This window comes from Nilaparvata lugens, chromosome 3 (assembly GCF_014356525.2).
Source record: "Nilaparvata lugens isolate BPH chromosome 3, ASM1435652v1, whole genome shotgun sequence".
Classification (NCBI taxonomy): Eukaryota; Metazoa; Arthropoda; class Insecta; order Hemiptera; family Delphacidae; genus Nilaparvata; species Nilaparvata lugens.
In genome coordinates this window covers 29,504,624-29,527,731 of record NC_052506.1, presented here as the reverse complement: position 1 = coordinate 29,527,731, position 23,108 = coordinate 29,504,624, and the positions used below count along the sequence as shown (strand labels likewise).

The 23,108-nt window shown below is 34.6% G+C and overlaps 1 protein-coding gene across 1 annotated transcript in view; it reads right to left on the bottom strand.

The window, feature by feature from the left end:
- Positions 1-9,810: 9,810 nt before the first annotated feature.
- Positions 9,811-23,108, bottom strand: part of LOC111055736 (protein amalgam) — a 418,452-nt gene continuing 405,154 nt past the window's right edge. The window contains exons 9-11 of the mRNA XM_039422760.1: positions 14,420-14,636; positions 12,727-12,866; positions 9,811-12,179 (exon numbers count right to left, since the gene is read on the bottom strand). Coding sequence (XP_039278694.1) covers positions 12,733-12,866; positions 14,420-14,636 — 351 coding nt within the window. The 3' untranslated portion in view covers positions 9,811-12,179; positions 12,727-12,732. The remainder of the gene's footprint in view (positions 12,180-12,726; positions 12,867-14,419; positions 14,637-23,108) is intronic.

Sequence of the window (23,108 nt, the reverse complement as noted above, 5' to 3'; positions counted from 1 at the left end):
TCATACAAAAATGAAATAAATCAGTCATCAACAATCTGTGAGATCAAGCTTCTCTGTGTTAACACTTCAAAGTGTTTAATGATATGTCAGTAGATGAGACTTTAAGTATTTACTAACACTTGAAAAAGTGAATTTTTTTTGTTTACAATTTCATAGAATCCCCATTCACTCATTTATTATTTCATGTTTGTATGACTGCCTATAGTCGGTGCAAACCTTAGTTTGCAGCACGGGGGTGTGGCCGACATTGTTTCACACAGTTGCCGGTTTTATACCGATTCTATAAGAAATACCTATGCTCCCGCTCTTTCTCCCACACAAAAAGCTCACTTGCTCTCCAGATTCTGTGGAATCTGGTTTGCAATGCTGCAAACTAAAGGTATACTCACACGACTATAGTATCTTCAAATGTGAATACCTTTAAAACAGTTTGAGAATTCAATGTGCGGCTCTCGCCATTCATTTCCACTTGGGATTTTGATCGAGATCATTGTATTCATCCACTTTTTCTATTACAAAATTCATGTTGGGTTCAACATGAATTTTCAAGTTCAAATTTATGTTGAATTTTCAAGTCAAATTCATGTTGACTTGATCCGTCCTGGATTCACGACGGATCCAAGGTGGTTGAGCAAAACTTGGAAAAGACAGAGTATTTTCTTGATTCGTGTAGGATCATAATGAAACCTATTGTCAAAAATAATCCTTCTAGAAGAAATATTGAACTGTTCTAATAATTTCATTAAACTTACTGTACAATTTTCACTCAGGAAATCACTATCGACAGGACAATTATAGTTGTACCCAACATGTGTGAACGGATATGTATTCGAACGAAAAATGCTTCTAACATTGGATGGACAACCTATAACATTGAATAAATTACTGAAAAATTATAAAAATACTTGAAGCTCAAACAGAGCAGCAAAGGAGAAATAAAAAACAAAAAATTAAAATCAGAAAAACCAAACTTCGAAAACTTTAATCAGAAGCCTTTCGCCAATGACACAACGCGCATGAAAATACATTCAATTTCACACATGTTCGACATAATATTTGTTATTCTGTTAGTGGTCAGCGTCAGTGTACTGGTGTACTGAAAAACGAATCAATAATTTGAGAGCCTACGAACTTTTTCTCAATCTTCCTTGTTCAATGATGAATGTTGCATTGTATTCATTAAATTTTTCATTCATGATCAGATTTCCATCAACTTTCTTGTTTATCATAATCTCATAATTTTCAGTTTTGTTTTATCCACTAATGTTTAAAGTATTTATTGTATTTTATTTGGATTTCAAAAACGCCAACGTGCTTGCTGTTGGATGAATATTTCCTGATAGGCAATTGCACCATAAATGATAAGAATAATAATGATAAATTGGTTTTAAAGTATAGTCATAAAGTCTAATAATTATGTTTATAGTAATATAGTTGAAATTAGTAATAATAATTATAGTTTTTTAGATAAAAATATAGTTGATAATTGATATGTAGTAGTTGATATAGTAAATGGAAAGATGAATAAAATTATTGTAAGAACACATTTTTTTGGACGAAGAATTGTGATGAGGAAGGGGAAAAGTGTAATGTGATTCAACCTTCTTTGGAACTTTTATTAGCCTGAATTTGAAAGGAATAGTCGAGGGTTCGCCTATTTCTCTCTCCAAATGTTAAGGGAACAAATGTTCGCTGAACAAATGAAAGTGAATCAATACATCACAGAATGGATCGTGTATACTGTATAGTACTGATTTTGTAAAGACAACTTACATTCATCCATACCTAATCACAATGGATTACAATAGAATTGAGACATGACTGTAATTTCCACTTTGAGAATTCATGTCACATTCGAGACTTATCCTTGCTTGCACAAGGTTCGTAACTATTTGTCTTCCTCTGAGCATTGTTGAGAAAAGTGTTGTTCGATACAGCATTGTCGTGTGACAAATGATCAAGTTGTGGGACTGTGATTCCGCTCGCCACACATGATCGATCTTCCAGGGAGCTTTTGAAGATTTTCTCCTCTGCTGGGGAAATTTACATCTCCACGCCAACTTCTTCTCCCTCACACGATTCTCGCTCCCCCTTCTTCCGGTGACACGCATCAACAGGTCGTATTCCGATCGCGTCTCCTTGATTTTCGTTTATTCCTCTTTTTTAGCCTCTGATCGATGCACTTGTGTCGCACGGATTACCGTCTCTACCATCTTGGATACGTGACGACCATTTTCCATGCAAACTGTCTCAGGCCTCTAGCTCGATATCCTCAGAGTCCATATTGTTGATCGATTTTGTGCCATGTTCAATTGATTCTAGGGAAATTGGGTAGGTGGCGATCAACTCTTCTCCCTCGCAATTCATTTCGCTTCTTTACGAACGTTATTGATTTGAAGCAGCAGCTGATGTCCTAAATTGTGCTGGACAAGTTAGATGACTATATCGTGGGGTGAACAAACAATCTATGACAGGATAATGCAATGGTGGTAAGATTTTGATTATATATATTTTCTTTCCGTGACAAGCCCATTGACTAATATTCACATCGGTAGTCCTCCATTAAATCGTACCTTTGACTTATCAACTACAAATTATATTGCAATATCCCAATACCCACCTTTTTTGTAAAGTTTTTTTTTGGTATTTTTCTATTGATCCTTTTGAAACCCTTTCAAAATCTTGTCATTTTACTAAATTCTCCAGGGAAGTTTGTTTATCGACAAATATTATAATAGATTCAGAGCATTGGCAGCTTAAATTATGAAAAAGTTGTAGTTTTTTGAATAGCATACCGTGATGAATGATTGGATTGGTGATGATTATGATTAGGCGTTGTATTATTCAAATCGGCTTGGAGTTTTTTATGAGCTCTGTCCATAACACTAAACTGCAGGATGGATAGTCAAGCACGCGACTTGGCGTGCTGAGCATCGAGGCACAATGACAACAATTCACTTCTGGCATCAACGATTGACCAAAAGATACAACATTACAGTTCCATGCAAATAATATCTTGCAAAGCCACATTTTTGATTTGATGGCTGCTCATACATTCCGTCTGAGTATATTATCATAATTTTTTTTTTGCTGAGGGTGATGCCCACATGAACTCTAGTCTTATGTGTGGGTAAAAAACGGATGATAATGAGAGATGAATGGACCAACAGTTTTAGGCGGGCTCCGAACCACCGGGAAGCGATTTCACAAATCACGAATCTTATTCAGAAGAATTGGCGGTCACCCTTTCAAAGGGAGTACCAGGCGCATGATTCTTAACTTATCCAAGCGACAGCTTACCACTGATTGAAACTGCTCATTTAATATTTTAATGCCTTCAATTTCATACATTCTTAATTTGAAAAAATAAGAATAAACTCTTAATAAGTCCGATTATTATGAAAATAATAATAATTATTCAATCTGGGAGGATCTCTGATTGCTTTTTCTGAGAAGATAGAACTTTCTCGAATTTAAATGAAGAATGTCTTCCGATCAGTTGCTAGTAGTATTCTTATTAAAAAAGTGATACTGGATATCTCATATTTAAATAAAATGGCCTCTTTTGTCATTCCATATCATTTTAGTCGAAAGCAATCAAAAAGTGTTCGATCTGGTATTCAATTCCAATTGATTGCTCTCTTGATCACTGTAGAGTTGAATTTGGAAGTTACAAAATAACTGAATTGCATATAATCTATCATAATGTCATAATGTCTCATTGTTTCTGTAATGTTTCTATTGAGCAAAAAGAATAGGTTACCTACTATTAAGATATTCACAATCACGCTATGCCATGTTGGCTTATTGATTGTGGTGGTGACGCTTAAAAGTATCAATCAACAAGAATGCGGTCAGAGTTTTCTTGGCTCAATCCAAGCGTTCTCGAATCAAATACATCTGCCTCCCTGCCAACTTGATCCACCCCAAGAAACAACAGCCAAAATTGTTTGTTCGGGCCTAGGCGTTGCTGGCAATGGGGATCGACGGGCGACCCGGGTGGTTGGCATCAAAAATTCATTAAATTTGACTAATGTTGTTTTGTAAGCTTAAGGGACAGGCACGGTAGGATGTGCTGCACGATTTACATGTAAATTAGTCCCTTCGGCCTCACACCACCAGTTCAGCCGCCCTCTCCATGATAGGGTCTGCTCCTTATAGGCACTGTTACAGCTACCAACCGCCACACTTTACTTAGCTGATACCATGAATCCCCGGTCTCGGGGCAGCGTCCAGTTTCCGTCTGCCAAGTCCTATAATGATTTACCGATCCTTCCTATTTCATCTGATATATTTTAAGCACGCACACGCATATTGTGATGCAGTTTTCAGTAGACCAAACTACTCTGGCACACCATGAATCAAACAGTGGACCACTTACTCCTGATTGCCGATATCGAATTATGCAACCAAATACATGGCCATCTGCCAGTCCATTTCCCTATCAATGTTTCAGAGATCTGTATTAACAGGGTTTCGTGGTCAGCATTATCCGTAGAGCGGATCAATCCCATTGAAAATTGGAATCAAATAAGCACAACGCTATTCGCCGCTCACTGGAATAACTTGTCGCACTTCGCAGAAACAACTCTCTTTATTGAATTGAAACTTAATTTGATCATACGAAACTATTAATTTACACAAGAACAGGATGGTGATCAAGTGCAGATGAATGCTTGAATCACGATCGTAGTTCAACGAAGATACGATTTTCTTGCTGATTGCAAGAATCCACTGATTGATGACAACATATGATTCTTTTATTTCAATAACCTGATAACAATAAGTTTCAATGTAGAATACATTGGAGCTTAATAATTTGCACATTATTACCACGAGAGAATGTAGCGATACATTGTATATCAAAGCTTTGAAATAAAACATCTGAAACTGATATAGAACAGGATAGTGATCAAGTGCAGATGAATGCTTGAATCACGATCGTAGTTCAACGAAGATATGATTTTCTTGCTGAATGATGATCTGTATGAGTTGCTTTTTCCAAAGCGATGAAAGACTCTTCAAAGTAATCAACTTCAGTTATAAAATCAGTAGTAAATTTTGTAGTTTTTTCAATGGGGAACGTGGAATGGGGAAGATAAAGATAAACTGTTGAAATCTTAGGAATAATTGAGAGTATTGAAGCAGTGGAGAATGTTGATAAGAGATTTGTCGAAGGAGGTTTTGTGTTGTGAAGAAGGTAGAGCGGAATGGTTGCACTGTGTGACAAGGATAAAGCATTGTGGTGTAGTTGAGTCGAACCTGGTGTTGGAAGGCAAATGTCAGAAGAGCGAACGGCTTCGGTTACGTTGTTACCCAGCGACCGATTTGTTTCCCTTCGAACTCTTCGATTTGCTTTCGCGTACCATAGAGCGGCCCAAAACGCTAGAACAAACAGCCTCAGTCAACATTGAACACAGAAAACCACGTTCGACCTGACAACAGAGCGGCAAAGATACACAAGAGACTTGACTGATAAAGTTGCATCGCACCCTGTAAGTGAATTTCCACAACTTCGACCATACCAATTATTTTAGTCTAGATGTCGAACAAATTAGCTTTGAAGCTAATGGATGACTCTGTTCCCAACATTGAAACCCCTTGTGGTCTTTGCCAATTGGTGATGTTGGGAGTACAAGCTGCATGTACGTGATTGATGCATATCACTCACAGGAAGAATAGCAAACTCTTCACAGTGAATGTATAACACAAAGTCATAGGCATCGACGATGTTTATTATTTATTTATTCCAGTTTCCATTTTGCGGAATCTATTGGATGTTGTTCCAATCAACTATAATAATCCCTGACTGGAACAAAAAAGCTTGCATCCATACATAGATTTAGTGTGGGGGGAATGCTTTGAATGTGTGGTCATAGTCTGCTCGCACACAAGTGTAAGAAGCAACCAACAAATGCCAACTAACAACTTTGTTTCTAAATGTAACTTTCCAATGAATCACCTACTAGAACAGTATAGGATCGATGTCACCTGTTCAGAGCAAACATGCGTCTATCGCGACATTATATCATGTCTGTCGAAAGGTAGCAAAGGCAGCAAAGCTCATACGTCATGTTGCTCAAGTGATCAAAGTGCATGCTTGATAATTATAATTCTATCTCTATTCTTTACTGGAGAATAAATTCCGAAGATAAAAAAATAAGTAATAAAATTGTTGTCATACAAACGAAAATGTCCGAAAAAGTTTCATTCAACTTCAAATTTGTCCAATTTGTTGAGAAATACAAAATTTTCTCATTGTATTCACTACAGATAATGTAGTATGGTAGACAAGACAATGGTGAACGAGATGCTTTTGGCTTTGAGGATTACTGATCTGCACTCTGTCAGACTATCTTCGGAATTTAGTCAAATAGGCCACAAATCACTCGTAAATTATAGGAGTGAAGTATATAAGGAAAAAAAGTAATGGCATTTCGGGGCAAGTGGCCCTTACGTTCCAAAATAGTTCTGAATAATATATAATAATGTAACAGGTGAGCAACGGCTGTGATGTATCCTATGACAGAGAATGTGATATACCTCAGAAAATAGAAAAGTTTAACTCAATTTGTGGAGTCATTCACCGAACATTAAAGGGTAAGGCCAGAAAAGAGACTGAGATTGAGTTCTATAGGACAATGGCCATCCCTTTAATGACATACGGTAGTGAGGTATGGACAAAGACCAAGAATGATGACTCACGAATTCAGGCATCAGAGATGAGATTTCTGCGCAGCATTCAAGGATACTCGAGACGAGACCACATAAGTAATGAAACAATTCGAAGTGAGTGCAATGTGCAACCACTAACAGCAATCATTAAAAAATACAGATTAAAATGGACAAATTACCTGCGCCGTATGCCACCAACTCGTCTTCCACTACAAGCTTGGAAGTTACAGTTGGATGGGAAAAGGGACGTCGGAAGACCGATGAAGCGGTGGACACCGGAACAGGCTTTAGAAGCCTAGTCCATGATGGATGATAATGATGAGTATATAAGAACCCATTCATAATTGAGAATATTGATTCATAAATATTCTATTGTGGACTCCTCTTGCATTTAGTGGTTGAAGAATCAACTTATTATTGTCTTATTCAGAGGAAATGAGTAGTATCGTATTTAGAAAACAAATTCGGGGGTGATCATAATATTGGCATATAAAGCACACATACTTTTGGGAAGACACCGGGATAAGTGAGGGGTATGAATACTCACCACCAGAAAGGGGGTCCGGGTGTTCTCCCTCGGAATATTTTGAAAATATGATTTCACGCAATCTCTACTTGAGAACTACATTCAAGTTTTTTTCGTTCAGTAGGCCATTTAGGGGTATGTCGATTTCCCCTTGAAAATGTCATAGGTCTATGGTTGTTTTTATTAAATAACGAATAGGATGGAAATAATGGAATTCCAGTATTCAATTTAAAAAAAAAATTATCGCCCTGAATAGGCCTATTCATTATTCGATAGCAAGCTGGGATGTTATAATTTTGGCTCCAAAGCAATATATTTAAACGAACATCATAGGCTTAGTTTTAACTCCATTCACATTTTTTCCAAGTTTTCATGATTTTTACTTTGGTGCTCACTTTATTGGATTTTTTCTTGAGGGGGGTGGGGAGGAATAACACAATTATTCATTCAAATATTTCCGTTGATCAACACCCGTTGATCATAACTTGGACATTTCTGGGGTATTCTCTAGAAAAATCTGCTAGACCATTGCTCAAGTGTACCATATAAATTTTATTATGAACTGCTATAGGCAGTCACATTTTTCATATCAATCACATGCATAAACTATAAAAATATAACCAAATAGAGCAATATAAGCTAAATTGAATTTCTTCATAATATCCTAATAAATGGTAAAAAGTAACAAAATCGACTAACTTTGAAGTGCTGACTGCAGTTTCCTGCTATATTTGTCCCTGAGCACTAGACCACCCATTGTATAGCTCATAATTAATCATCATTGTACCATTATTTCATGCCTAATATAATTTGTCTTTGACATATACTATATGAAGAAAATATAACATAAGAAGCTTGTTTCTGAGGCTGATATGACCCGAAAAAAATCAAGGTAACATTTCAGGGGGTGATAATATCCCCCCTGGACTTGCCACTGCATGGAGGGATAAGCTATTGCAAATAAGATATTATAATATTTGATTCTATGGTAAAAGATGTTGAGCTATTTCTACATTATTGAAAGAATAAGCCTAATTCTTGGCTCTTATTCAATCTTACTAATTATTTGGCTCTTATCTCGAGCTTTGATTAATTTAAAGCTCTCTAAGCTCTCATTATTAAAAAAAAACTTGAAGAATAAAAATATAATTAGCTGAAAATGTGGTAGGTGTTGTCATTGAACCTGAGTCTGTAATTTAAATTGATTTTGAACAAATATAGTGGAACTGACAACTTCAACGTTTTAGGCCCGCCGCAAAGTAGACCCACGCTAATCCACGCCACTCTAACCCACGCAGTGGAATGTTTTGTAAACCATTGCTAGGCTTCTCCAGACATCTGTGTAATGCATGCAATGAATAATCCTTTTATCAGGTGATTGATTATAAATAATTCTATAGCAATGATTTACGAAAAATACCACGGGGTTGGAGTGGCGTGGATTAGCGTGGGTCTACTTTGCGGCGGGACTAATTCCTTCAATTGAAATAATACTATCGACTGAAACAAAATTTGAGGGAATCAATTCTTCTGAAAGTTTGAATATTATTTGTTCATAGTAATACATTTTTATTTATTGGTTGATGATTTTTCTCCAAAAGCAGTTATCTTTTCCATCTGTGAAATTGTAGAATTACTGCCTTTGATTTTCATCAAGTTATGGGAATGCAGGTCATTTCCAATGGAAACAGCTGACTTTTCGTGAAATTATAACAATGGTTTTTGAGAAATTTCATGCGAATAATGCTAGTGTGACTGCGCATTGATGTCTCAAGTTGCTTGCTGCTTGTTGTCCAAGAATCAGTGTGAGAGTAGCCTACAGAGTATAAATACGAACAACAGAGATTTTTCTGGAAAAACATTGATTTATACGAATTTTATGATCCATATAGTTGCCCAAATAGATAGTGAATCTATCTGCAAAGGCTGAAAATCATCAATCTCACTTCAATATGAGGATTTTCCAGATCTATAAATTAAACGGATCTACTTGACTCAGGTAGTGGACCTGTTCAATTAACAAAATCCCATGTCGCCTTCAAAATTCAATAACAAATCTGAATAATAAATCACTGATTCTGGGCTAAGTTCATAAAACGATGAGAGTTCCTTTTCTCTGAAGAATTTATGCTCCATGAAATAGATGAGAAAGAACTTGTGTGATTTCTTATGTTTGAATTCATGTCGCAATAGAACGATTTCCTCTTCCAGAATGATGGGAACATTATGTTTCATTATTCAATAAATGATTCTATGAATATATTATCAGCTTTTCCATTGATCAACCTGATTCATAGCCTCCCTCATGAATGTCTAAATTACAAAAATAATTCTTTATCTTTAATTGAGTTCGATTGCACACTTTATCGCTTCCTATTCTAAGTGCTGGTCGCACAAAAGCTGGTTGAATTTTAACCATGATTATTTTAACGAGAATCGATCGGAAAAGCCTTCTCTTCAAAAAGCCTCCTCTTATTGGTTCTCGTGGAATTAATCAAGATTGAAATTCAACCGGTTTCTGTGCAACCGGGGCTTAGTGAGTTTGAAGGCTACATATTGAACATTTGGAGAAAAAGAATTGTATGTGAACCCAATAATAGAGACAGAAATTTACAAACATATTTATTGATCTAATTAAATACAATTTTAAAAAAGGAATCTATTTACAATCATTTTTGATTCCATCATGTTAATAACAAAACTACAGCGAATTCTAGAAATATTTAAACAATAGAAAAGTATGTTTGGATCACTCATGATTGATCAAATTGTGATGATTATGAATTGGAATTACCTCAGAATATTGTTTATCATGCAAGGATACAATTGTACAAAATAAGATGTTAGTGATCGGTATAGTGTTGCAACTATGAAATGATAATTCAATCTATCAATTTCCTGGTTGACTTGGTGGGAAAGACTGCGTCCGTCGTTCATGCTTTCTGGTAGTAATTGTGGCTTTGGAGAGGAATCTTTTCATGAGAGCTTCATCACATTAATGCCATTTTTTTTGTGGTGAGTGATGGTGTCACTAAATGGCATGATCACTGACAATAACTAATTTGCATGAACAAAATATATTCTGAGTTATCATTATTTATTTGGTTTGATAAGATCTTAGCATGTTTATTCTTCCATGACCTCACTAGTAAATTCAAAGCTATAGACTCCGAAGAAGTCCAATCGTGGAACATTCAAACATCAATAAGAATAACAGGTTCAGAAGAAAGGAATTCGAGATAAGAAATTAGAGCTTTTACGAAAATTACAATTACAGAAAAAGTACAGTATGCGCTATTCGTCACAACAAAATTATTACAAGCAGCAAAAATAACATGTAACATCGACATCAAACACTAATTTACATGCCATCCATCAACAAATGGACGAGTACAAATATAATGATCTATAGGGTAAAATGGATGATATAATTATGTATCACATCATATACTTCTCGTGATAAACACACAAATTTGAGAAAAATACTTATCTCAATTTATATAATGAAAAGCAAGTGTTAGTTGTATGGCTTATAATTTGTTTTTGTTTTCAGAATGAAATTGATTCATTCCGAAATTCCAATAAATTTGAGATCTCATGTTCTCAACTACAAATTTATTGATAGAATCCCTCCAACTACAATAGAATCTATATATTCGGGGCTCCAGCTCCAGCTCACTAACGTTTTCAGATAAACATCTTCCAGACTCCGAACAGCGAGAGTGATGTGTAATTGTTATTGTTAGTGGAGTTTCCAAGGGAACTAAGCATTGATTTAACCTTTTATTGAAGATCACTAGGATTCTTCCTTATTTCTTCCAAATTCTAGAACGAAGATGATCTTTCAAAACATCTGGAAAATGTTTCCCAGTCTTTCCTAAGATATTTTCACAATAATGATAATGAGATCCAGATGTATTTTTAAAAACACAATAAATAATTCATAACATAATTCGAATTTAATTCAAAGATTGATTGTAAAGTACGCTCTCCCATTCTAGTAAAGACGAAAGATATTCTGTAAAACTTTTCAACTGTATATCAATTCCGTGACTTCCTCTCGTATTAATATAGGTTCACCGATTCATACTATTCTGGAATAATTAATTCCGGGAATTTGAGATTTTCCAGAGAGATGAGGTTCAACTGTTATATCATAATTTTGAAAAGTCGTTTGAGCTCATTACTTCAATATTAACATAACGACTGAGTGAAAGATAGTTGACTAGATTGATCTAATTGCTGTTAAAACTTTCTTCAACTACTAGTCGCAATCCATTGGAACGTACATAAGTTAAATGATATGCAAGTTAAAAATTTCATCAAGCTATTGCTTGGGAGCATTCCCATCAATATGACCTGATAATTATTCCACATGGTGAGATTTAATGCTACTCTCAAATAAATATTTTTTCTCTTTTTTGTCATTCATTCCACTATCATTGCAATTATACACAGGAACTGGAATAATAATAATCATCATAAACGGATTGGAACATCATGAATCTGAAAAATGTCAATCCAAACGAGTGGATTTCTATATCAGACATGCATTTCGTAAATGACAATCAGCTCTTGGGAACATAATCTATCTTCTACACTCACACAAAAAATTCAATCAATCATTGTTACAATAATGAAAATTTACATTTTCCATATTTACAAGGGTATTTTACATCTTTACAAAAGTATCGTGACAAATATTCAAGACTCGAATATGTGAAAGAGATGGAGAAAAGAGCAACACGAATATTGATTTTTGAAATTATTTCGAAAATGACTCTTAATCCAAATATTAAAAAACATCACACTTTGTTTACACTTAAAGAGAGAAGGTAAATGGAACTGGCGAATAAATCATTACGCGGGAATTAAATGATTTACTTCAGTTCGACGTTGTTCTCCTAACGTCAATGGGGGCAATGTTTGCCACTTTTTTATGAGATGTCTTCAGCATTTTCGAGATTTCGGTAACGTTCTGAAACAAAACAAAATAATGATGGCCAATTTTATCTTCTTATCGTTGCTCTGAGAGACATTCAAGTGAAAAATGTTCAATAAGAATAAACGCATTCCAATTTTTCTTGCAGTCGATATCATGATAAGCTAGAATAGAGACGATTATCCTCATTCCTCCAATACAGCTAATTTTATTTATCTTTGATTCAGCACTCCTAATGATTTTCGTCCTTCAATTGGATTTGAGTGATTATAATGCTATTATGGATTCTAGAAATCGCATGATCATTCACAGTGAATATCTAATCAGAGAAAATTGTTCACGAGTTCAATTGGTGGCTCAGCTATATCATATGTAAAACTATATGCTTGAAGGGAAGATCAAGGTTGAGTTATTGTAAATGAGAAAAGTTGTATTTCTTTGTGGTCAAATCATGTTTAGAGAGTTTATATTTTTATTAATCTATTCAACAGTGTCAGCAATGTTAACCTATTAAGCGACAATTCCTCGTTCCGCCATCTTTAAGTTGATTAGTTATGATTGGAAGTATTGGCAGTATACTCACATCTGTCTATGTCAGTTGAAAGGCCGAGGTGCTGAAAAGTACTAAGATAAACGACGAGATCGCTAAATGACCGGACGAGCTTTGACCGGACGAAGGTGCAATCAGCTCCATATCTTTCATGTTCGGGTCAGCTGGGAAATCTGGAAAATAGAACATACATACATTTCATAAAATATGAACTGGTGAATAATATAAATATGATTGATATAGAGTGAATTATCAATTTTGTCTTCATGATTGAATAAAATTCCATGCAAGCTCCACCTAAGAAAATCAAGCGAAGATAATTCACCAGGATGCGTTGTTGGGGGATATTATTCTCCTTTCCAAAAAGGAATAATGAGAATGAAAATTCAACTTTCTTCTCATATTTTCAAAAAGGAATAATTGAGAACAGGAGTCAGTTGCATAATAACTGATGTCAAGCTCCATATATAGGCCCCAATATTGAAGTGAATATTTATACTATGATTCTCAACTTTAGAGTATTACTCAATTTAATTTATCCACATTGAGATTGAGGGGAAATATACTTTTCACAGTTAAATGTTCAATGATGATCCAACAAACTTTACTTTAGTAGCCCACCTATATGAGAGGAAACTTACAACACTTCTATTTTTATTGAATAGTGGTCGGAACATTGAATTTTTTCCTTATTCAAGAAAATAACTCATCCGATATGCATTATTTGCATTTCGTATTGTACTGGCAGGTAACCCGTCCTTTACACCAGGAAAATTTGGTGTTGTAAAATGCAATCTCCTTATGATTGTAGAAATAAAAAATATAATAATTATATATTATTCAGTTCGGAATAAAGTAAATAATTTTCATAAGAATTGGAAATTTCCAGCAAGAAGAAATGAGTTCCATAGACCTTGAACAAGTAACCTTTGATTCATGAATCGCGCGCGCTACAAACACCAACTAAGCTACGGAGTCACTTGTTGTAAGCACTGTTTGGTAGGGCTTTTATAGTTGCGTGAACTTTGAATCGGAAATTGAATGAACTCGTTTTAACAATCACATTAGAATTGATTGAATAATTTCAATAAAAATAAGCCTATGTCCATTCTCGGTAAAATAAGAATTTTCATGCAAAATCTCAAATTATTGATCAGTTGAAGTTATAGTTCAGACATGATGATGCGTTATTTGTATATTTCCTATCCCGTACATGTTCAAGCAGATTTTCACTCTAAACTATCATAGATAACAGAGTTATATCAGCTTATATGCTTCAACGGAATTATTGATAGTCTATATTTCATAAACTATGTAATGTGAAAGCAAAAAAAATTATTCTCTTGGACATATTGTTCCTATTTATACAATGAAATCTGACGAAGAGTAAAATTGCGAGTGAAGTTGGTGGTTGGTTATTGTCATAAAAATTGGAAGATCATAAAAATATTGTTTTTATACTCGATAAACTTCTTGAATTCCCCATGAATGCTTTGTTTGAGTAGAGCAGATAGGCTACTAACAGGTAATAACAGACAGGTGGATCCATTGTCAAGGTCTTAACCTAACACTATTAACTCTACTAACTCTACCAAGGAGAAATCTTTCATAATAAAATGAGTTAAACTACAAGATGTCTTTCAACTAGGAGAGGTTGATGTAGAAGTTGAAACTAGAATGCTATTACAGTACTATGATGTAATTGAGGAATGATAAGTTCAAGTACCGTAGACGTGCTCACCAGGTCCACGTGTGTAGAACTGGTAGAGATCGGACACTTCATTCCAGCCGTAGCGATTCTTGGCCTGGACGATAGCCTCGAACACGGAGGCAGATTCTAGATTGCGGATGGTGTAGGACATGAGGTGGGAGAACGTCTCTCCATTCGATGGCTGCAGCACCACATCATGCCATTTCCCCGGTGTCTGGTAAGAGTCGTTCAGCTGCAACAGAACAGTGTTCATAGTTGAATAACAAGAGGCACAATTTGGGAATAGTGGAATAATAGACGTTACATGGGAAAACCTAATATAACCTATAGAAGAATATCTGGGAGAGCTTCTTGAGACTTGTAAGTATGCATTAGAATAATGTGATTGTAGCTTGTAGAAGCATATCCAATATACTAACTCGAGCTTGATGGACATCCTAGCCCTCTAGGTCGTACACCATTTAGACTTTTGAAGAAATCAATAGAAAAATGATAATAAATCAAGCGAGATGATGAGCTATTATCAATAAGTTCTTCTGGTCGAAATTCGTCTAGCGATGTTTCAATTTCTTGAATAGAAATTGAATACTAGGCTATGTATAATCGAGTAATTGAATAATATGGGCGATGTATCTTGAATAGTGATGAGTGAACCCTCAGGTTGGATAGTTTTTAGGAATGTTTTGGGCTGTACATGTTGGTCCTCCCCCAATAATTCGTATGAATTGTGAATAAAAAAATGAACCATCAATGGATGCATAATATGGTGAATAAATTTTTCCTCACGGTCCATTTGAAGGAATAATTCAAAGTCCATAACTAATTTATTGGAAAATTGAGCTAAAAGTGAGGAAGGATCATAGTTCCGATACGTGGATTGAATAGGCAAGAAACTGGATTATTTGAGCAAAATCTTCAATGGAGATTTCGTGAAAACAGCATTTTCATCAGGAGTTTCTCTTCAGTGATGCGTTCAATATGACTATCGTAACTAGCATCTCTTCGGTCTTAAATTATGATAGAAGACAAAACATTATTCAGGATAAAATTTATTGTAATCAGTTTATTTCCATATTTATTGTCCGTTATGTTGTATTCGTGGAATCTTCAACCATTTTCACTTCAGATACTCAAAACTAAATTCGACAATCCAATTACCGTTGCACGGATCTGGATTGGTGGAATGTCTAATCATCTCTGGAGATGAGCAACAGCTATACGAATAATCTATCCATTGGAGACACAAAAAGTCCGCCGACGTTGCACCAAAACAAAGAGGAAACGTTTTTCTGTCAGATGCTTATATTTGGTGCAGAGAGTTTGGAATAATACGTAAAATACAATTCAAGAGATAATATTATTCTATTGGATTATTAATGATCTTATAATATAATACTTGTTGCTGGCTAATATCCTGGGTTATATAATTGATATCCAGGTTGAAGGACATCCTAGCCCTCTAGGTCGTACACCATTTAGACTTTTGAAGAAATCAATAGAAAAATGATAATAAATCAAGCGAGATGATGAGCTATTATCAATAAGTTCTTCTGGTCGAAATTCGTCTAGCGATGTTTCAATTTCTTGAATAGAAATTGAATACTAGGCTATGTATAATCGAGTAATTGAATAATACGGGCGATGTATCTTGAATAGTGATGAGTGAACCCTCAGGTTGGATAGTTTTTAGGAATGTTTTGGGCTGTACATGTTGGTCCTCCCCCAATAATTCGTATGAATTTTGAATAAAAAAGTGAACCATCAATGGATGAATAATATGGTGAATAAGTTTTTCCTCACCGTCCATTTGGAGGAATATCAATTCCCATAACTAATTTATTGGAAAATGAAGCCAAAAGAGAGGATGGATCATAGTTCCGATGCGAGGATTGAATAGGCAAGAGACTGGATTATTTTAGCAAAATCTTCAATGGAGATTTCGTGAAAACAGCATTTTCATCAGGAGTTTCTCTTCAGTGATGCGTTCAATATGACTATCGTAACTAGCATCTGAAGCTCTCTTCGGTCTTAAATTATGATAGAAGACAAAACATTATTCAGGATAAAATTTATTGTAATCAGTTTATTTCCATATTTATTGTCCGTTATGTTGTATTCGTGGAATCTTCAACCATTTTCACTTCAGATACTCAAAACTAAATTCGACAATCCAATTACCGTTGCATGGATCTGGATTGGTGGAATGTCTTATCATCTCTGGAGATGAGCAACAGCTATACGAATAATCTTTCTATCCATTGGAGACTCAAGAAGTCCGCCGACGTTGCACCAACACAACAGTGTTCATAGTTGAATAACAAGAGGCACAATTTGGGAATAGTGGAATAATAGACGTTACAAGGGAAAACCTAATATAACCTATAGAAGAATATCTGGGAGAGCTTCTTGAGACTTGTAAGTATGCATTATAATAATGTGATTGTAGCTTGTAGAAGCATATCCAATATACTAACTCGAGCTTGATGGACATCCTAGCCCTCTAGGTCGTACACCATTTAGACTTTTGAAGAAATCAATAGAAAAATGATAATAAATCAAGCGAGATGATGAGCTATTATCAATAAGTTCTTCTGGTCGAAATTCGTCTAGCGATGTTTCAATTTCTTGAATAGAAATTGAATACTAGGCTATGTATAATCGAGTAATTGAATAATACGGGCGATGTATCTTGAATAGTGATGAGTGAACCCTCAGGTTGGATAGTTTTTAGGAATGTTTTGGGCTGTACATGTTGGTCCTCCCCCAATAATTCGTATGAATTTTGAATAAAAAAGTGAACCATCAATGGATGAATAATATGGTGAATAAGTTTTTCCTCACCGTCAATTTGGAGGAATATCAATGCCCATAACTAATTTATTGGAGAATGAAGCCAAAAGTGAGGATGGATCATAGTTCCGATGCGAGGATTGAATAGGCAAGAAACTGGATTATTTCAGCAAAATCTTCAATGGAGATTTCGTGAAAACAGCATTTTCATCAGGAGTTTCTCTTCAGTGATGCGTTCAATATGACTATCGTAACTAGCATCTGAAGCTCTCTTTGGTCTTAAATTATGATAGAAGACAAAACATTATTCAGGATAAAATTTATTGTAATCAGTTTATTTCCATATTTATTGTCCGTTATGTTGTATTCGTGGAATCTTCAACCATTTTCACTTCAGATACTCAAAACTAAATTCGACAATCCAATTACCGTTGCATGGATCTGGATTGGTGGAATGTCTTATCATCTCTGGAGATGAGCAACAGCTATACGAATAATCTATCTATCCATTGGAGACTCAAAAAGTCCGCCGACGTTGCACCAACACAACAGAGGTAACGTTTTCCTGTCAGATGCTTATATTTGGTGCAGAGAGATTTGAATAATACGTAAAATACAATTCAAGAGATAATATTATTCTATTGGATTATTAATGATCTTATGATATAATACTTGTTGCTGGCTAATATCCTGGGTTATATAATTGATATCCAGGTTGAAGGTATTTATATTATAGTAGCTTTTAATTGCCTTTCTCATTTCTCAAGAGTCGAATTCACAAATAGTGTGCAGCGATAATAATGTCACTCTACTAATTGCACCTGGAATTATCCATCTAACGCCGTGCAGGAAAGGCTGAAGTTGAGGCGGAGTGTCGATAGAACTTTTTTCCGGGAATAGCTCCATCAGAAATTCCAGAGAATTTCCAGAACTTCAGGGAGAATAATATTCCAAACACCAATTAATATTTTTTTTTGAGTGAATCAGCTCAATGCTTGCCTTGAACAGCCTCTTCATCAAAGCAAAATCAGCTACTTCCTCCAAACATCCACTAAAATCCTGAAATCTTCAATCTTGGAAGCAGTTCTTTTCTCTGTGAATTTAGGATTTTGTCCCGATAATGATTCTTTAACCTGTTTTCCATTGACAATGTTATCAACATTGATTCTTTCGAAAGTTTTGGTTCCAAGATATCTTACATTGATCCCTGAAATCCTATTATATTGAGCAAGCATTTCCTGTATTATTTTTATATTTGGTTATTTATATATTTTTTCATATTTGGTTATTTATATTTATTTGTCATATTTGGCTATTTATATTTATCTATGGTTATTTATGTACAACGGAACTCAAAAACGGCTCTAACGATTTTCACGAAATTTGGAACATCCCAAGCAGCAAGGAAATGATTTGAAAGTGCTTGAAACTAATTGCCAGTGATTTAAAATTTGTCACCTCTTTTCAGGGCAAGTTAAATCATTTAAAAGTACTTTCAAATTACTTTTAATTCTTCATGAAATGTCATTGGAGACCAATGATTGAAAATGATTTATAAATTACCTTAAATGATTTAGTAAAGTACTTTTCAATCATTTGAAGACCAATGATTGAAAATGATTTATAAATTACTTAAAATGATTTGAATGAAGTACTTTGAAGTACTTTTCAATTACTTGAAGACCAATGATTGGAAATGATTTACGAATAATTTAGAATGATTGGAGTCAACTGATTTAAAGTACTTTGAAGTGATTTGAAAGAGACAATTATAATTACTTTAAAATCATTTACAATAATTTCAAGTCATTGAATTTTTTTCTCATTTCTGATTGAAATCCATTTACAATCATTCGGAATCATTTGAATGGAATGATTTGGAATTGCTTGATTTTAATGAGTAATCTATACTTATAGTGAAAATTGAAAAACTTCGAAACTTTCGAGTATCCTCAACAGATCATGAAGTGTGAAGTATATCTCCATAATAATGTAGAAGGATCTTGTGGACCAATATGTCCATAAAATTGATGACTGCATGAGAATGATTTACAAATTGTTCAGAATTATTTGATTGGAGTAAATTACTTGAAAGTACTTTCCAATCATTTTATAATCGGTGATTAAAACTGATTTATGAATCATTTAGAATGATTGAAGTAAAGTACTTGAAAGTACTTCCCAATCATTTTATAATCGGTGATTGAAACTGATTTATGAATCATTTAGAATGATTGAAGTAAAGTACTTGAAAGTACTTCCCAATCATTTTATAATCAGTGATTGAAACTGATTTATGAATCATTTAGAATGATTGAAGTAAAGTACTTGAAAGTACTTTCCAATCATTTTATAATCGGTGATTGAAACTGATTTATGAATTATTTAGAATGATTGAAGTAAAGTACTTGAAAGTACTTTCCAATCATTTTATAATCGGTGATTGAAACTGATTTATGAATCATTTAGAATGATTGAAGTAAAGTACTTGAAAGTACTTCCCAATCATTTTATAATCAGTGATTGAAACTGATTTATGAATCATTTAGAATGATTGAAGTAAAGTACTTGAAAGTACTTTCCAATCATTCTGTAATCGGTGATTGAAACTGATTTATGAATAATTTAGAATGATTGAAGTAAAGTACTTGAAAGTACTTCCCAATCATTTTATAATCAGTGATTGAAACTGATTTATGAATCATTTAGAATGATTGAAGTAAAGTACTTGAAAGTACTTTCCAATCATTCTGTAATCGGTGATTGAAACTGATTTATGGATAATTTAGAATGATTGAAGTAAAGTACTTGAAAGTACTTTCCAATCATTGTATAATTGATGATTGAAAATGATTTATGAATCATTTAGAATGATTGAAGTGACTTGAAAGTACTTCCCAATCATTTTATAATCGGTCATTGGAACTGATTTATGAATCATTTAGAATAATTGAAGTAAAGTACTTAAAAGTACTTTCCAATCATTGTATAATCGATGATTGAAAATGATTTATGAATCATCTAGAATTATTGAAGTGAAGTACTTGAAAGTACTTCCCAATCATTTTATAATTGGTGATTGAAACTGATTATTGAATGCAATTTGAAAAACAATAGTATAATATTGTGATGTAACTACATAAATTGGCGGTGTTTCAACCAATAAAATTATTGTCAACTCTCTGAATATAACATAACATCCTTCACATTAGAACACGATCGGGAGATATATATATATATATATATATATATATATATATATATAGAGAGAGAGAGAGAGAGACATTTTTAACAAAAACTTTAAAGGAACTTTTTTCGGGACCAAGTTTCGCATATTTCGTCACATATCTTAAAAATTACTGTAGCTATAGGTCTGGAAACGGTTTTATTGATTTTTTCAGTTCATTTCACATAAAGTACGCTAAATTGTACATCTTAATTAACAGCCAACAAAATACCCGTAGGGCTTCGTTTCAGCAGAGGCACAGAAATTCAGACGAAATCTTCCACCCTCTATCACTTGGTAACCAAGCATTTTCGGACCCATGTTAATTATAATTTTTTTCTTCTTTTGATGTGAGGAATCACGCCCTGATTTACGGGCACCTTTTTTCAGAACATTCTGTATACTGATTATATTTTGTCCACTCTCAGGTCAATATCCTTTTACACATGAACTCTTTCTGCGAATAACTTTCAAAAGGGAGTGGAAATGTAAGAACTATTGTTTACAGGAAAACTGAACCCATGAAACCGGTCGCCTTTAGTCAACTAAAGGCGGTCACGCACCGCTTGTGCGTGCGTGTGAGGGTCTGTCACCTCCATTTTTCAGTGGCTTGCAAACGATAAATTCCTTGGCTAGATTCCATTTAAAAACCGTTTATTTCCAAAATATTCATCAAAAACGCCAGGAAAAAATCATAGAAGTTTCCCACTTAATAGAGCAATATGTTTTCCCAAGAAATATCAATTTTCCACCTCGTAACTTGAATAGAGAATTAACAAACCTTCAAAATGAGATTTTGACCGGAGCGTGCGGATGAAAATCAACCGAGTTATATGGAATCCCAATTAACATTACGATTATGAAGATAGCAATTCGACATGGTCCCCCTCCTGCATAGCCTTAAAAATATGTTCAGTAGCTAACGTTATTCATAACAAGGCAATGAGTAGAGTGGCAAATGTGACCACAAATGTGATGATGAATGATATACGATAATTGAAATAATGGGAAAAACATAACTTGCAAGTACTGTAATTGAACCAAGGATAAATAAGCCAGTTACACAGCACATCGATTTTTTGCCGTTTTTATAATTCTACCAGATTGAATGGACAACATCATATCTTCATCAAGTTATGTTCAATCTAATAGAATTTATGAGGACGGAAAAAATTGGACGAGTAGAAATCGATGTGTATGTATAATCTTCTAGCACTGTAAGTCTGTGACTGGACGTAGTAAAATTCCTACTGTACTGGATGAAAATCGTGCTGAAGTCATTAGGGAAGGCCCGCTTTTGATGACTCTCTAAACAAATGAAAGACAGTTGGAGAAAGAGATTTTGAAAGGTGAGAGAGAGTAAGTGAGTGAGTGAGAGAGAATGATTGTGTGATTGAGATAGGAGAAACAGAGTAAGCGCGTTAGAGTGTTTGAGTCTTGGGGGATGAAAGCCAAGAAAGGAATTTGGTAGTTAAATGAACTTGAGAATGACCGTGGACTAAATGACACAGAGAAGCTGAAATACTTTAATCTATAATTCTTACAGCATGTTCTCAGCGAACTGGGCAGCCTGGGCCTATCTTCACCCTTTTGTTCTCGGGAATATTAAATTTCAACGAGAGCAGGAAGCTCTTAGCTCAGAGTCGAGTAGGCTTACTTTGAAATTTTTATGATCGACGATAGTTTTCAATCAAATTCGAATTTTGAATAAATTTTCTTGGAGCCATTACACACTGTACAAGTTCTCTGTCCAATAAAATTCACCCTCTCTCTTGTCCTTTTTGAGGTGAACAGGATATCAACTGTGATAATTGACCGAGCGAAGTGAGGTCTAGGATTCAAGTCGACGGTTTGGCATTTCTCTTAATGTTTAAATGTTAAATGTTTAAATGTTTAAATGTTTAAATGTTTAAATGTTTAAATGTTTAAATGTTTAAATGTTTAATGTTAATTATTGAACAAATTTTACAAAGTATAAAAAATTATTTGAAAAAATAATTAAAAGAGACAGAAAGAGAGAGAGTGAGAGTGTGTGAGAGTGAGAGAGAGTGAGTGAGTGAGAGATTGAGTGAGTGAGTAAGCGGGAGAGAGAGCGGGTGAATAAGCAAGAGGGGAGGAGAGAGAGAGAGAGAGAGAGAGAGAGAGAGAGAGAGAGAGAGAGAGAGAGAGAGAGAGAGAGAGAGAGAGAGAGATAGAGAGAGATTGAGAGAGTGAAAGAGAGAGATTGGATTAGATTAGAGTTATTTATTTATGTATGTTACAATATTTACTGGCGTATACATAAATTGATGGTAATGCTAATTATTGAACAAATTTTACAAAGTATAAAAAATTATTTGAAAAAATAATTAAAAGAGACAGAAAGAGAGAGAGTGAGAGTGTGTGAGAGTGAGAGAGAGTGAGTGAGTGAGAGATTGAGTGAGTGAGTAAGCGGGAGAGAGAGCGGGTGAATAAGCAAGAGGGGAGGAGAGAGAGAGAGAAGTGATAGAGAAAGCGAGAGAAGATGTTTTGTCCTGTATATATAAGTACTCATCCAACTGCCCACTATCCCTATAGTATGTATAACTAAAGCTATTCAACTATAGCTGCAGTATTTACAAAGCAGGGACCTTCTAAACCTTTCTGGATAGAAAAAGTTGAAAAGTAGACAATGATTCCAATTCGCATCAATAGATCAGAATTCAAAAG